Source organism: Arachis hypogaea, chromosome 20, assembly GCF_003086295.3.
Source record: "Arachis hypogaea cultivar Tifrunner chromosome 20, arahy.Tifrunner.gnm2.J5K5, whole genome shotgun sequence".
NCBI classification, from domain to species: Eukaryota; Viridiplantae; Streptophyta; class Magnoliopsida; order Fabales; family Fabaceae; genus Arachis; species Arachis hypogaea.
Window position 1 is genome coordinate 23,832,859 of NC_092055.1, and position 14,920 is coordinate 23,847,778.

The 14,920-nt window shown below is 31.6% G+C and overlaps 2 protein-coding genes across 9 annotated transcripts; one reads left to right on the plus strand and one right to left on the minus strand.

Annotated features, from left to right (window-relative positions):
- The first annotated feature begins 924 nt into the window (after positions 1-924).
- Positions 925-6,223, plus strand: LOC112783931 (transcription factor TGA4). Of its 8 annotated transcripts, none has more exons than XM_025827011.3 (9): positions 925-1,115; positions 2,357-2,583; positions 2,683-2,757; positions 2,841-2,900; positions 2,999-3,076; positions 3,174-3,237; positions 3,628-3,899; positions 4,125-4,352; positions 5,717-6,223. In XM_025827011.3, the coding sequence occupies exons 2-9, from the start codon at positions 2,425-2,427 to the stop codon at positions 5,867-5,869; spliced, it is 1,089 nt and encodes a 362-aa protein (XP_025682796.1). In that variant the 5' UTR covers positions 925-1,115; positions 2,357-2,424; the 3' UTR covers positions 5,870-6,223. The 8 variants fall into 8 exon arrangements, with proteins under 8 accessions (XP_025682796.1, XP_025682801.1, XP_025682798.1 ...); XM_025827016.3 differs by having other exon boundaries at positions 929-1,115; positions 2,415-2,583; XM_025827013.3 differs by having other exon boundaries at positions 953-1,115; positions 2,354-2,583.
- A 601-nt stretch (positions 6,224-6,824) lies between these two features.
- On the minus strand, positions 6,825-13,370 carry LOC112784625 (glutathione hydrolase 1). Its single transcript, XM_025827895.3, has 7 exons — positions 12,905-13,370; positions 12,446-12,768; positions 10,754-11,269; positions 9,971-10,206; positions 8,677-8,944; positions 7,807-7,944; positions 6,825-7,287 (listed from the first exon to the last, which is right to left on the minus strand). The coding sequence occupies exons 1-7, from the start codon at positions 12,927-12,929 to the stop codon at positions 7,015-7,017; spliced, it is 1,779 nt and encodes a 592-aa protein (XP_025683680.1). The 5' UTR covers positions 12,930-13,370; the 3' UTR covers positions 6,825-7,014.
- Between the last annotated feature and the right edge of the window lie 1,550 nt (positions 13,371-14,920).

Genomic DNA, 14,920 nt, shown 5'->3' on the forward strand with positions numbered 1-14,920 from the left:
AATATAAGAAAGCCGCTAGTGGTGAGGATGTTGCGGTGGCCGGAAAATGTGGTGACGGCGGTGGTAGGGAAACTTAAAAGAGGGTGGTGATTGGTGAATTGTGACGGGGTGATCCACCTGGTGCGCACATTAGTGCTTGGTAGTGGAAACATGACCATGACTGCGATACCTTCTTCCCTCCCTCAAATTCTTTTTGACTCTCTGTTCCTCAACACTCCCATTCACTTACACCCACAGCACCCCCCACAAAATTAATATTTGCAACTACATCCTACAACACAAACTCTACATTTTTATTTATTTATTTTACTTTTCTTTATTCAAGCCACCAAAATAAGAATATATTCTAAATTTAACAAACACTTATAAAAAGAAAAATATTTATAAACTAGAGTTTAAAATATTTATAAATTAGAGTTTAATTTTTATGTATTGAATAATGTAAAACATTGCAATTATAACCATTCTCTTGATGGACTATTCACACAATTAATATAAAAAATAGTTATTTTTATTAATATAATGTTATGTGATTAAATACATTTGTAAAATAATTATGGGGAGTATTAAGTAAACAATAACTATCTTGAACAATATGAATAACCACTAATCAAATAAAAATATACTACACTCTAATTTAATGCTACTAATTAAATTTAAAATTAATTTATTTTTTCAACCTTATTAATTCATATTGTTCATGTTCAAAAATATTATTAATTACCTATACTTTTTCAATAATTATATACCGCAAGTGTATTAAAATTAAATTCTAATAAATTAGATAGTAAAAGAAGTTACAAGGGAACAATTATGTTAACTATTAGAATCCTCAGCAAAAATAATTCTATTTTATATTAATTAAATAAATTAAATAAATAATTTTTTAAAGAAATAAATATGATTGGACAAATAATGTAAAACATTTTATACAAAATCATAAAAATAATAATGGTGGGCTTCATCTTCCATTTTGATGAATAAAAAATTGGGCATTGTGAAAGGCGTCGTCTTCTCAACGCAATGATGGAAGGTTTATGGTTATGAATGAGTCATGAGTACTTTCTTTCTGCTGCTTCTTCATTTCAACAAAGCTACCTTTCTATAACTCTTAGGTTCGGCTTTTATTATTATTAGCCCCTTTTTTGTTAATTTTAATTCTAATTTTCCTTTTTTTAATATAGTACTCAATAAATAATTATCCTAATCCATATAAGTGCTGTGGAAAACGAGGAAGCCACTGAAGTGAGTACGGATCACACACTGTTTTGTAGTTTATGACATAAGAAGCATAGAGAGAGAGAGATGCTTTTGTCTTTTGTTTTTGAACTAAGCTTGCTTTTGTTTCTTGTCTTTGCTACAATTTCGAGTTCTTCTAGGATTACCGGTACTTTCTTTCTTCTCCCAGTTAGTTATTGCTACTTCTTTTGGTGTTGCCCTTTGGGAAAAGGAAAAGGGTATAGTTTAGGATTTGGTTTTTCATGTGTCCTTTATATGTAAGCCTTTAACATCTTTTTTGGTTTGTTTTGGAAAAGAAAAGATAGTACTGTGGAATCTTTTGCATAGGGTGGTGTTGTTTTTGTGGCTATGATGAAGGAAGAAAAAAACTAAAAGCTTGGATTAATATAATTGGTTAAACAGAATTATGAATTATGCAGTGTTTGTGTTTGTGTTATTGTCTGGTTTTCTTATTTTGCTTGAAATTGGATTGATAATTAAGTTATTTAAAGGGTTCCTATGAATCTTCTGCTACCCTTTTCTATGTTGGTTTTGGTCCCTTCACCCTCCTACTACTATTACTATGATATTGGAAGAGGCATGTGCATGTGTGAATCCCAGTTCTATTTTTATTTTTTAATTTTATTTCTTCTTAATCGTAAATATCTTTCTTCTTCATCATGGTCAATAGTGGCTCTTTTAGTCTTTAAGCTAAATAACTTATTCTTGTCAGCACCATCTTCTGTTTCTTGTTAAAGTGTTTTGGTCTTTTCAGCTGATAGCTTTTTGCAGTCTTATTTTGAAAGACACATAATTGGTAACTTTTGAGCAACTTTTCAAGCAAACATTTGAGTAGTATTTCAAAAGAGTTTGGTTTAATGTGTTTTAAATGATCACTATTTCTATAAAGGCATCTATCCTTTTGCATTCGCTTTTCTTGTGTGTAACTTGTATAGTAATGAATTGGTTATATTATATAAACAGAAGATTATTTTGATCTTAACAATCATATTCACTGATTTTCATTGAATGGTTACTTGATGATGTCATCTCTTGAAGGCATATGTATACATTATAACTTGTGGTTATTAGTGCAAGATTGATTGAGCATTAATGTTTTCTTTTTCCTTGGCAGCAGTTTGATATACATGTATGTGTTGAATGCTGAACACTGACTGAATTTCTGTGCCGATTAGTCCGTAGAGCATGAATTCACCATCGACGCAGTTCGTTTCCTCGAGAAGGATGGGTGTGTATGATCCTATCCAGCAGATCAATATGTGGGGAGATAGCCTCAAAAGTAATGTCAATTTAAGTGCATCCATTCCCTTAATTGATGAAGCCGACATTAAGTTTGATAGTCAGGTACCACGAGTTTACAGAATTTCTTGCTATGTTTTCTTGGGAAATGAGAATGCCTATTCTGCCTACTAATCAAATCTGTTTATGCCGTTTGTTGCCTAGTCAGAGGATGCTTCTCATGGTATCCTGGGAACGAATATCAAATATGACCAAGAAGCAAGTAAACCTGTTGATAAGGTGAGAAGATGTTTTACAAATGCAGTAATTAAAATATATATAAGTATAAAAAAAGTAGGAATCTTACATGTTTAAACATGCAGATACAGAGACGACTTGCGCAAAATCGAGAGGCTGCTCGGAAGAGTCGTTTGCGGAAAAAGGTTTGAATGGTCGCTATACATCGATAGATATGTCAACATACATGTACTGTGTTTAGATATTGCTAATGTTGATGAGAATTCTGATATTTGCCTTACAGGCCTATGTGCAGCAATTAGAATCTAGTCGTTTGAAGTTGATGCAGCTAGAGCAAGAGCTTGAACGTGCGAGACAGCAGGTGCAGTATGGTTTCTTCTCAATAGATCATTATTCGTTGATAAATATCATAATTTTTTTGCCGGTCAACTTAATATCCTGAGCCGGCAAAACTGCAGGGAATGTATGTAGCCGGTGGATTGGATACTAATCATCTAGGTTTTGCTGGACCTATTAATTCAGGTTGGTTTGTTATCATGCTACTACTTCTAATTCCGTGCCTTCGAAATTTGGTGTTTTTAGATTTTTAAGTTAATCATATTCTGTTTCTTTTAACTGTCCTAAATGGCAAATAGATGCCTAAATTCTTGTTTTAGCATCTTCCATGTCATAATATTAATATTTGTTGCCTCAGTCCCTTGGCAACCTTTGGTCTCAAATCAAAATCAATCTTGTAACCCCAATTGATGGTAGAAATTTTCATGGTTTCACATAAAGCTAATCTTAGTTTATTTTGGTTGATGTAATGTATTATAAATTATGTCTTCTTTAATGTGTTATAGTACTCTTTTTCTTTTCTTTTATTTTCTTTTTCCAATTACTTCTAGCATTCTGAGAATACCCGATTTGCAGGAATCACAGCTTTCGAGATGGAGTATGGACACTGGGTTGAGAAGCAAAATAGTCAAATCTTAGAACTGAGAAACGCTTTAAATTCTCATATTGGTGACTTAGAGCTGAGGATACTTGTAGATGATATGATGAATCACTACACTGAAATCTTTCGTATGAAATCTGCTGCTGCAAAAGCAGACGTTTTCTATGTAATGTCCGGCATGTGGAAAACTACGGCCGAGAGATTTTTCTTATGGATTGGAGGCTTTCGCCCCTCTGAACTTCTAAAGGTGATGATTCATATCCTACAAAATATTTTTGATTGTCTAAAGATTTATTATCTTGGTCAGAACTCAAAATTGCATCTTTACACCTGCATTTCGAAATTTGCAAAGGACTTAATTGAGTTCCTTGATTAAATTAAGTTTATATCTGTGGATTTAATTGCGATGCACTATTAATGTAAAAATGTTTTACGCAAATATCCAATCATGTCGTGGCATACTCAATTGCAGGTTCTTCTTCCTTTGATTGAACCTTTGACGGAGCAACAACGATTGGATGTCTGCAACCTCGGACAATCATGTCAGCAAGCGGAAGACGCCCTTTCACAAGGTATGGAGAAACTACAGCAAACACTTGCTGATAGCATAGCCGCCGGACAACTGATGGAAGGAAGTTATATTCCGCAGATGGCTACTGCAATAGAGAAGTTGGAAGCTCTTGTGAGCTTTGTGAACCAGGTAATATACCCCCCCCCCCCTTTTTTTTTTAAATTAGCCATTACCTTCAATTTGATAAAAAAAAAAAAAAATCCCTTTCTACTATGCTGTTTATCAAAGCATTCCTTATGCGGGTATTAATTTTTTGCACATGATTTATTTACATGGTTTTGTAAAAGTACTTTCTGAATCCACATATTTTTTTCTCTTTCTACCCTCTTCTATTAAAAGGGAAATTTGATTAGTAGAGAATTCTGAAAGATTATGTAGTTCAGTAGTTGCCAACTTCTTATTTTTCTTATTTCTTTTTTGTGTATATACACTCTTGAAGGGCTGCTTAAACCCTTTTTCATTGAAAAGCAGTCTCCTGGTTTCCTTCTTCAAGAATCCCAGAAATGAAGATTTCGGATTCTGACCATTTTTTTGTCCTGAAGCGATATCTCAAACTAGGAAAAGTATGTCCCTGATTTTTTTGTTTTAATAGTGATGTGTCAAAATCTGGAAAAGTGAATTATAGAATTTGAAATGGAAATTTGTTTTAAATTCTGTAACGCATTTTTCCATATTCGTTGCAAAATTTTTGTTCCGAATTCCGGAAGAAAACTTGCCAGATTTCACCAATTTCCCAGCATCCCTGTGATTCTATTCTACAATCAACTACAATAGTATATAAGTCATTAACAGATCCAATAGTATTTGCCAATTATGTTCAAGAAATTGTAAACATGGTACTGTGCTTTAAATCTATCATTTGGGTAATGTGAAGTAGGATCAGAAGTGATTAGTTTCTGTTTGATGTCAAGATAATTCTGTTCATTTAAAACTACCAATTGGTCACTATTATAATGCTTGTTTCTTGTTTGGCAATTTCATCATTAAGCATTTATAGTAACCAACTTACCATTATACACTTCAGTAGATCCCCAAGGGAGGCCTAAGTAATAATGATTTTTCATCACATAATGGTATATTTATTATTATTTTATTTGTTCAAATCATACAGTAGAATGATATTCTTATATTTCAAGCATAATCAATGAAATATTAAGCAAAACCATGCTTTACCAATATCAAGTTGGTCTAGCAGTGTAAGGTCTAGATCCTGTCCTTTTCCGTCTTGAGTTTGACTCTAAGAAAGGTCATAAACAAAATCGTGTTGGACGGGGAAGCAACAAACCCCGTTTCGGATTAATCTGTATCTAGTAATAGGATTCATATATCAATCAGTAAGTGAAAGAAGGAAATATAACCATGCTTTAGGATCATTAGCTAAACTTCTTCTACATACATTGTCATGTGAATTCTGAGGTTTAGCTATGTCTTTTGTATTGGAAATTCAACCATGTTGTGATTATAGAAATTTACCATGCTTTTATGTACACCAGGCTGATCATCTTCGGAAGGAGACACTGCAGCAGATGTCTCGAATATTGACTATCCGTCAGGCAGCTCGATGCTTGCTTGCTTTGGGGGAATACTTCCAACGCCTGAGAGCTCTGAGCTCGCTTTGGTCGAATCGTCCTCGCGAACCAGCTTAGTCTTCTTCAACAAGTGTAAGAATCCTAACTTGTAACGTGAACTGCGGTGTGATGAAATGCGGCCAAGTTTCTTTGGCTAGGAGCATGAGAAAACCGTGTACCACGCGGCTGACGGGGTGGTACAGGGATGCTCATTTTTTTCAGCAGTCTTTTGAGTTATGGAGAAGTTGTAAATATGATTGCTCTCATAATTTTATGCATGAGTTTGTAAATGAATTAATTTTGGACGCATTGGTATAGGTTTGTTGCAAAAATCAAATATTTACAATAAGTCTGCTTGGAAGTTGGTCATGTAAAATGTGTATAATATTATGTTGTGTGTTTTTGAAGATCAATGGACTCTCTTTTGAAGAACATAGTTTTATTTTAGTTGATTCTGCATTTTCTGTTTATTCCCACTTAAATTCTTGTTCTCTCTACAGAACTTATATCTTTGTTTATTCTTCTCTCACTTAGACAGAAAATTACAGTGATATCTTCTAACATTTTGGTAAAATATATCGTAGGTTAGTACCATTTTTACAATAGTGTTTAGCATTGTATCTTAAAATACAAAGGTACCGACTGTATTATTACTTAAATCTCAATAAAGATTAACATATGCGTTTAGAAATACGAAATTTGGTTGAATTTTACTAAACTTTAGGATAAATTAATGTAGTTTGCCCTTAATACTACTCCCAGTAATAATATAATTATCACATAATCAAAGGGTCTCCCTTATTTTGCAACTAAGTGGGTAAAGCTCCAAAGTAATCCTTTAGATTGGTTGTTTGCATTAAAATACTTCTCGAGATTTTAATTGCACTAGTTATATCTTTGAAATTGATAAAAGTATACTATGTTAGTCTTTTGGTCTTTTTTCATCAAGTGATTTATCTTGCCAGTAGAAACTAATGTTGTATATTTTTGCTAATTTCGGGTTCTGAGGAATCACTTTGGGACTTAATTCTAATTATCTTGCAAACTTAATTCCAATTATCTTGCAAACTGATGCATGACTTGTCCAAATCAATGATTCACAAACTAGGTGTACCAATATTGTTTTTTTTTTTTAATATCTCAAAAATGGTTATCCTAAGCATTATTATTGGTCTAATTAAAGTAAAACTGCAAAGATATGACGATGATGGAGGATTTGTATCTCAGAAGCCTGAAGGTAAACCACCCTTTCTTGGGTCACTCACAGCCACAAGCTTTCCACTTTCTTTATTATTCCCCATTGAAGGATCAATGTCTTTATTATTCCCCATTGAAGGATCAATGTCTTGAACTACAAGTTGGCAAATTGTACCACCTGCAAGGCCCTTTAGGACATGACCCTTACTTATAAGGGCTGCCCTTATGTCAGAAGGAAGTTCAAAGTGGTCACCACTCACAGTTGTCCAATTCTCATAATTGACCACATTAGGTATAAGCTGCATGAATAAACCACATTGGCCAGTTACAGAGGTAATCTCAAAAAGTGGCAAAAACAAAAGACTAATCCAGTGTTATTTTTATTGTAATTTGAAACTGTTAGGAGTTGAGAAATTGGTTAAGTGCTGACTGTGATTATTTAGTTTCTTACTTATACTAGTTTCTAATTTTGAATAGTTTTATCTGGAGTAAATAAACAAAAATACACACAAGAAAATTTGGGGTGGACAAAAGTACATACAAAAAGTTTGTAAATATTAAAGTATATCCAAAAGATTGTTTTCGATGAACAAAAGGTGTCATGTAATTAGCAAGGGTTTGCTATTTACAATATTTGATTGAACTTTTATCCATTAAAAACAATTTCTAAGATGCACTTTGATCTTTAAGAATCTTTATATGTATTTTGGTGCACTTCAAATTCTTTCATGTGTACTTTTGTCTATTTATTTATTTTGTAATACTCTGCATTGCAAGGCGACCATAACGGTTAAACCATGAAGGCAAGGAAGAAGTACCTGATGATAGACCCTTGGAGACATTACAGAAGAAAGAGGATCCATTCCTTTCACAAAATGATTCAGAATAACTTCTGATGTTCCAGCTATGATCATGGCTCCTCCACTAGCACCTACTGCAGCTTGCAATTTCCCATCCTATTCAGCCATTATCACAAGTTATTCCAAACTGGTTAGTGATACCGATAGCCGTTAGGCCAAAGCTCTCATACATTACGTTCGGTTCAAAATAACTCTCCTTAAATAAAATGGTATATGAAAACTTTCCAAGACCATTGATTTTTCAAGGTAACTAACAACCATCACCAAGCTTCCTTTTTTTTCCCCTGGGCAAAGTCAGCTAGATGTATAAGATGACCATAATGTCTTATCATAATCTGCATTTATAGGTGGAGCATTTAGATTTTAGAATTGGTCTACATCTTAATTTCGTCCTTAATATTTAAAATCTCATATTTTTATTCTAAATGTTTTATTTTATCTCATTTTAGTCCTTGGTCAAAATTAAAATTTTTCTTTCAAAAATATTCCTTTCACCATTATGATTTTCTTTTAGGTAGTCGCAAAGATTATAGTTGTAGTGATCATAATAATAATCATAGTGATTTGAGAGTAAAAACGACAGAATAATAAAAAAAATGAAGATAATAATAAAAAAAGAAACAATATTTTTGAAAATAAAATTTAATACTTACTAAAGGAATAAAATAGGATGAAATAAAATATTTGTAATATAAATATAACATTTTAAACGTTAAAAACAAAATTAAAACTTACCACAAAGTTACAAACGTTAAGATCTAAATCAAAACTTTATCCCATTTAGATATCTAAATCAATTAGGGTAGTTTGCTGGAAAAGGGTTTTTACCTTGAGGACAATAGTTGGACTCATGGACGATAACGGCCGCTTTCCGGGCGCGACGAAATTGGCCGGAGCAGGAGGTGGAACGTCGTTGGAGACATTTTTCATAGGCATGGAAAAATCATCCATCTCATTGTTTAGTACTATTCCTGTGCTTGGTGAAAGGATCTTTGAACCAAAATATGCATTCACAGTGGTAGTCATGGACACTGCATTGCGATCAAGATCAATGACGCTTAGATGACTAGTACCATGATCATGGATCTGATTCCACCTGTAAAGGACAAGGCAAGTAAATTCACCAAAGAATTTAACAGTTTTCGATACACATGGAAATCATAATCACATTTATTTTTATCATTGGATAGGCTGAGGGACTCGCACAAATTTGATCGCATATTTCATGCAATGATCATAAAAAATCCGCGTATTAGATAGTAGAAATAACGTAACTCAATTTTTATTTTCTCATCATAAAATTATTTTTTCAAGAAAAGACACATGAATAATTACATTTTTAATATATTTTTTCACTCAATTTTTTTTAATGTGTAAAATTTTTGCATAATTTTTTTTCTCTTTCTTTTTGGATTTATCTTAAAATTCTTTTATTAAAATAAAAAAAATCAAATTTAGAAACTCAGATGCAGTCAACTTTACCTGAAGTTGATAATTGAGACTCGTTAGATAAAAGTTTAGTCAAATTATTCAAATTATTTAAATTATAGAGGTTCTAATATCATATCATAAAATCAATTTTTTCAAAAATTTAAATTAATAAAAAAAATACATAAATGATTAGATCTCTCATCTTTATCGGCAAAACTGATTGCATCATGATACAAATTGATAACATAATTGATTTTACTGAATCATTCAGGAAAAAAAAAATTAGCAAACAAAGTCTAGTTTGCTAATATGACACGCAAGCTTTGATTGATTGTTTGTCAATGGATTGAATGCATTTTTCTTAGCATTCGCTATAAATGCTTAAAATGTTGGATTGACATATGGAACAAGGAATTGACTACAAGTCAAATATGGCATCCAAAGACCATAATTAATTTGCTACGGACCAAAAAAATACAGTTGTAAAGTTGCATGAATTTAGAAATTAGAATGATGATGATATATATATACATCTAAACCATCATCCTAAAGATCTTCCTAATTCAGAAAATTTGTTTACTCTTTTATATTTTCAAGATAAAAATGTATTTTACTTTTAATTTAGAAAAAATAAATATTGGTGGCAAATTGTAGCTTTGAATTAGTTTAATTCGTGAAATTAGAAGCCTACCTGCCACCATAATGATCGGGACCAAAAGTTCTATTATCATTGATGTCATTCTTTAGCACTTCAGCAAACTTAGGAGAAAGCATGTCAGAAAGAACAGCAGTTATGTTCACAAAATCAGGGTCTCCAAGATTCATTCTCACAGCAAAAACATGTTTCAAAGCTTCAATTTCTCTATGGTACCCAAGGGAGCCAGAAAGTCCTGAAGGGAGCTCATATTGTGCTAGAATGTTTAGCAGCTGTAATAGAACATGAGATTAAACTAAATCCTTAATGTAATGTTAGTAAAGTTATTGTCGGATATAAAACAATTTGTAATTTTGAAAAAAAAGTGTATGTTTGTATTAAGTGATTTTAAGTTTTCGAAAGAAAATGGTTCCATATGCAGATGGACTACTTATTTTTACTAAAATTAAAAAAAAAAAAAGAAGAGAGAACTAAAAATAAGATAAAAGCATATTTTTTGTTTTTAACATTTGTAATTTTTTTGAAAATATTTCTAAAGTTTAATTTTGTTCAATTTTATCCTTCACGTTTTGGGTTTATTCAATTTTATCTCTAATATTTTAATTTGTTTTAAAATTATCATATTTTTTCTTTTGTTCCTAACGTTTTAGATGGAGTTTATGTTCAGAGATAATTTTGACACAAATAAAAAATGTTAAAGACGAAATTGAATGAAATTAAACATTAAGAGTATTTTTAAAAAAAATAAAAAACGTTAGAAAAAATAATATTTTACACCAAAAAAAAAAAATCACAATGTGTTGAATTACATATACTTACCAGCATCATTGGAGGCCCACCTGAAGGAGGAGGCATGGCAAGAATCTCAAGTCCAAGAACATCATTTGTTATTGGTTTGGTTTGTTTAACTTGATATCCTTTTAGGTCTTCCATGGTCAATATCCCTCCAACACTCTGAACATCCTTAACCAAATTATGGCCAACCAATCCACCATAGAAGGCTTGTGGACCAAACATGGCAATAGCTCCAAGCGTGTCTGCCAGTTTCTTATTGTAACATACTTCACCAATCTTCAAGAGTTCTCCATTTGGTGCAAATATGCTATGAAGACCCTTATCTTGCAATATACCTGACTCTGTTTGTTCCATTTGCATCCTGAGGTATGGCGAAATCTTGAATCCTCGGCGAGCAAGAATCTCGGCCGGCCTTACGAGTCGTTTCCATGGAAGCCTCCCGTGTTGTTTCCATGCCTCGTGAAGGCCGGGTAGTTCTCCCGGAACAGCCACGGAGAGACCACCTTTTGCCTTCAAAGTAGTGTTGCCACCGTACATGTCCTGAAAAATTTGGATAATTCATGACACATAATAATGACATTATTCACATTTCTCTACCTATACTTTTCCATTTTTTATTATTTTTGTCGGAAGACATGCTCTTGTCCATTGTCAGGGGAATTTAACCCATGACCTTACCATTATCCCAAAAGCTATCATTTTTAAGTACAATTCCTTTTCTTAAACATATCTATTCCAAAGGCCATCGTTTAATTTAACTGGGACCCATTCACTTTTGTGATGCAGTTTTCTCTCAAAATATGACGTCCGAATTTAAAGAAATATTAGTGTTAATATTAAAAAAAAATTATTTAGACATATAAGTTTAATATTTATCAATTTTTAATTAAATTTTTATAATTTAAAATTTATAACTAAATTCTTATTATAGATAAAAATTATGATTAAATTCTTACTAGTTTTTATTTTTCAGAAGAAACATTTATTTTAAAATATTTACTTTTAGAATATTCATAATTCATTCAACATTAATTGCGAAAACAAAATTTTTAAAATTAAATTTTATTTATCAAAAATTAGTTAAAAAATTTAATCAAAATTTTTTATTTAATACAAAGTCTCAATTGCAAATTTGTATAGGTTCATATATATTTTTTTAATTAAATCTTTATATTTTTTTGTAATTTTGTAATAAGTCATTTCTTATGTAAAAAATATTAGAGTTAATTTAATAATTTTTTTTATAAATTAAAAATATTCGTAATAAAAAATTTAACTACATTTTTAAATGCATATATTTTAAAAAAATATTTTATTAATTTTAATATTTTTTATATAAAATAAATTTAATTATAAAATTAAAAATAATAAAAAACTCAATTAAAAAAAAAGAAAAAATATAGAAATATAGTTACAAATTCAGTAAAATTATTAAAATTAATAGAATAATTAAATTATTTTTAAATTAAAAAAATCTATAAATAAATTTTTTTTATATATATTAACTTAATTATCTTAAGTGTATAATAAAATTAACTATCAAAATAAAATATTTTAAAATATAAAATATATATTATAAATTAGATAAATTATATATGTATTTATATAAAAATAGATTGATATTAGCAAGTGATTTTGGTTGGGAGACAGTATTTTTTAATTTAGCTTGAGACAAAATTGCAATCGCTTGTGAAGATGATAAAGAATGGTTGTTACCTGGGAAGCATGAAGAGGAGCAGTTTCTCTCATATCAAAGGCCTTTGCGACCCCATCCGCCAACCTCAGAAGCATAAATGCTCCACCCCCCAGTCCACTTGACGCCGGGCTCACAACCCCCAAACAAAGAGCCGCCGCCACCGCCGCATCCACCGCGTGCCCTCCTTCCCGCAGAACGTCCTTTCCGATCCTCGAACACCGCCGATCGTCCGTCGCCACCGCTCCATGCTCCGCAAACACCACCTCGTTTCTCAGCTTCTGGTTTCCAGACACCGAATTCAAAGCAAGAATAATAGCAATGACTTGCCATAGAATCATCGTAACTGTAAAATACGAGAATTTGTGTATGATTCATATGATATGTTCATCCCATTGTTATTATTCCAGTTAATATTTGACATGATCGTTGAAATTTTGAAGAGAAAGTAAAGTGAGTATGAGTTTGTAGTGATTACTGACCTGTTGATGAATGAAAGCGGGACATTGAAAGGGTGTTTGCTGCCAGCTCAACTTACATAATCAATTTATATGCATAATATTGTCAAATTTTATATTATATTTCATCTGAAAATACTAATTTAAATGTTATTATGTATTATATTAAATAATTTAGTGAAATAAGTTAAATTGTTAACGATTTTTTAATTAATTTTTACTATTATAAGATATATGCAGAATACGAATTTATACTTTGTGCAAAATATATATTCTATATATTTTATTGTGATGAAATGATGAGCATCCATTAAAAAATAAGTAGTTTTTATTAGTTTGGAATTTAAAAAGAAAAAGATAAAAAATAATAAAAAATTCATTTTTTTTTGTCCTTTCCTTTCAAACCACCTTTTGAAGTTGTGCAGAAAAATTCACACGTTTTTACAAATTGTGATAACATCATGTATGGATGTATGGATGTGAGTGAGTCAATGAATGATAAGATCGGTATTAATATGAATGTACTAATGTGCAGGGATATTAGGAGATTAGGTCCGGTTGGATTCTATTTATATTTTTATAACAAAATTTTAAAAACGAATATACTGAAAAAAAATAATAAAGAAATCAATCAGGATTTATAATATTGTATGATGTTGCTGCTCATCAAATCATTGAAGCAATAATTTGCATTATCTGTGGCTTTTATTAGGTGATAATGTGAAATATGTTAGAAAGGCAACCGTTACCCTCAACCGGATCGTGGAATATTAAGATTCCTGCAGGCGGCCGAAACATTACTTTTGTGACTAATTACCATTAAAAAGTTGAATTGAATTGTTTTTATCTTATTACCTTCTTAAAATAACTAAGCTATGATTAGTAAGAGTAAAATCATCAATAAACAATAACTAATTTCTACCAAATCTGATAGAATTCAACTAGAGAATTAATATTAATCGCTTTTTAGAATTTTATTTTTAATTCACAACAACGTCTAAATGAATATATAAAATTACATACTAATAAAAAATCTAAAACTCCATGACAAAATTGTGAGTTTAGATAGTAGAGAAAATAGAACAGATCTAACTTGTGAGGAGAGAAAAGAGAGTCGAGAAAAGAAAAGTATGGTGTTTTTACTGGCTTCATCTCATGAGATTTACAAGAACAAACCTTAAGTTTCTCATCTCATTTTACAAGCTTATATACTAACTGATTCAATTCATTTGCTAACTAGAAATAAATATCTAATAAATGATTCAATTATCATTAACTACCTCGTAACTAACTCTGAGGTTAGAACTTACTAAAAATATGACAATTAACAACTAATTGTCTACATTATTGATTTTGTGTGATTCATACTTCATGTATTACCCTGTCATGCTGGAATGGGTTGCATCAATCATTCCAAGCTTGTTGTGACATTGTTGAAATGGGTTTGGAGCTAATACCTTTATTAGAATCATAGTTCTAAAAATCAAATCAGATCAGCTGATTCAACTGAGTTAATTAGAAATTGGTCATCTAATTAATTCGGTTGATTTCATAAACCTCTTGTCAAAATATCAGTCAAAAGATCAGACAAATCGATGGTTAACCGGTAAAATATCGGAACTAGTTGGTTTACTTAAAGGTTTTTGGTTCGGCATCACCCCTTAAAATGATGTCGTTTAACCCTTAAAAAAAAAAAAAAAAAGAAAGAGCCCTAATCTAGTAATCCCCTAAATGCAGCCTTAGTCCCACTCCTCTATTTCTCTCTGAAAATTGAAAGAACCATAGTCCCTAAACGCAACTCCGTAGCCTCGCAGTACCGCAACCATCGCAGCCACCGTCCCTTTTTGTAGTCATCCCCGAACTCTTCTCCACTCGGGGCATGCGTCGCATGTGAAAACTCTGTCACCATCATAGGAATATCTTCGCCGTCGTATGGAAGCTCTGTCGCCGTCGGCATCTCCTCTCTCTCTCTCTCTCTCTCTCTCTCTCTCTCTCTCTCTCTCTCTCTCTCTCTCTCTCTCTCCGCCGACAATTCCCACT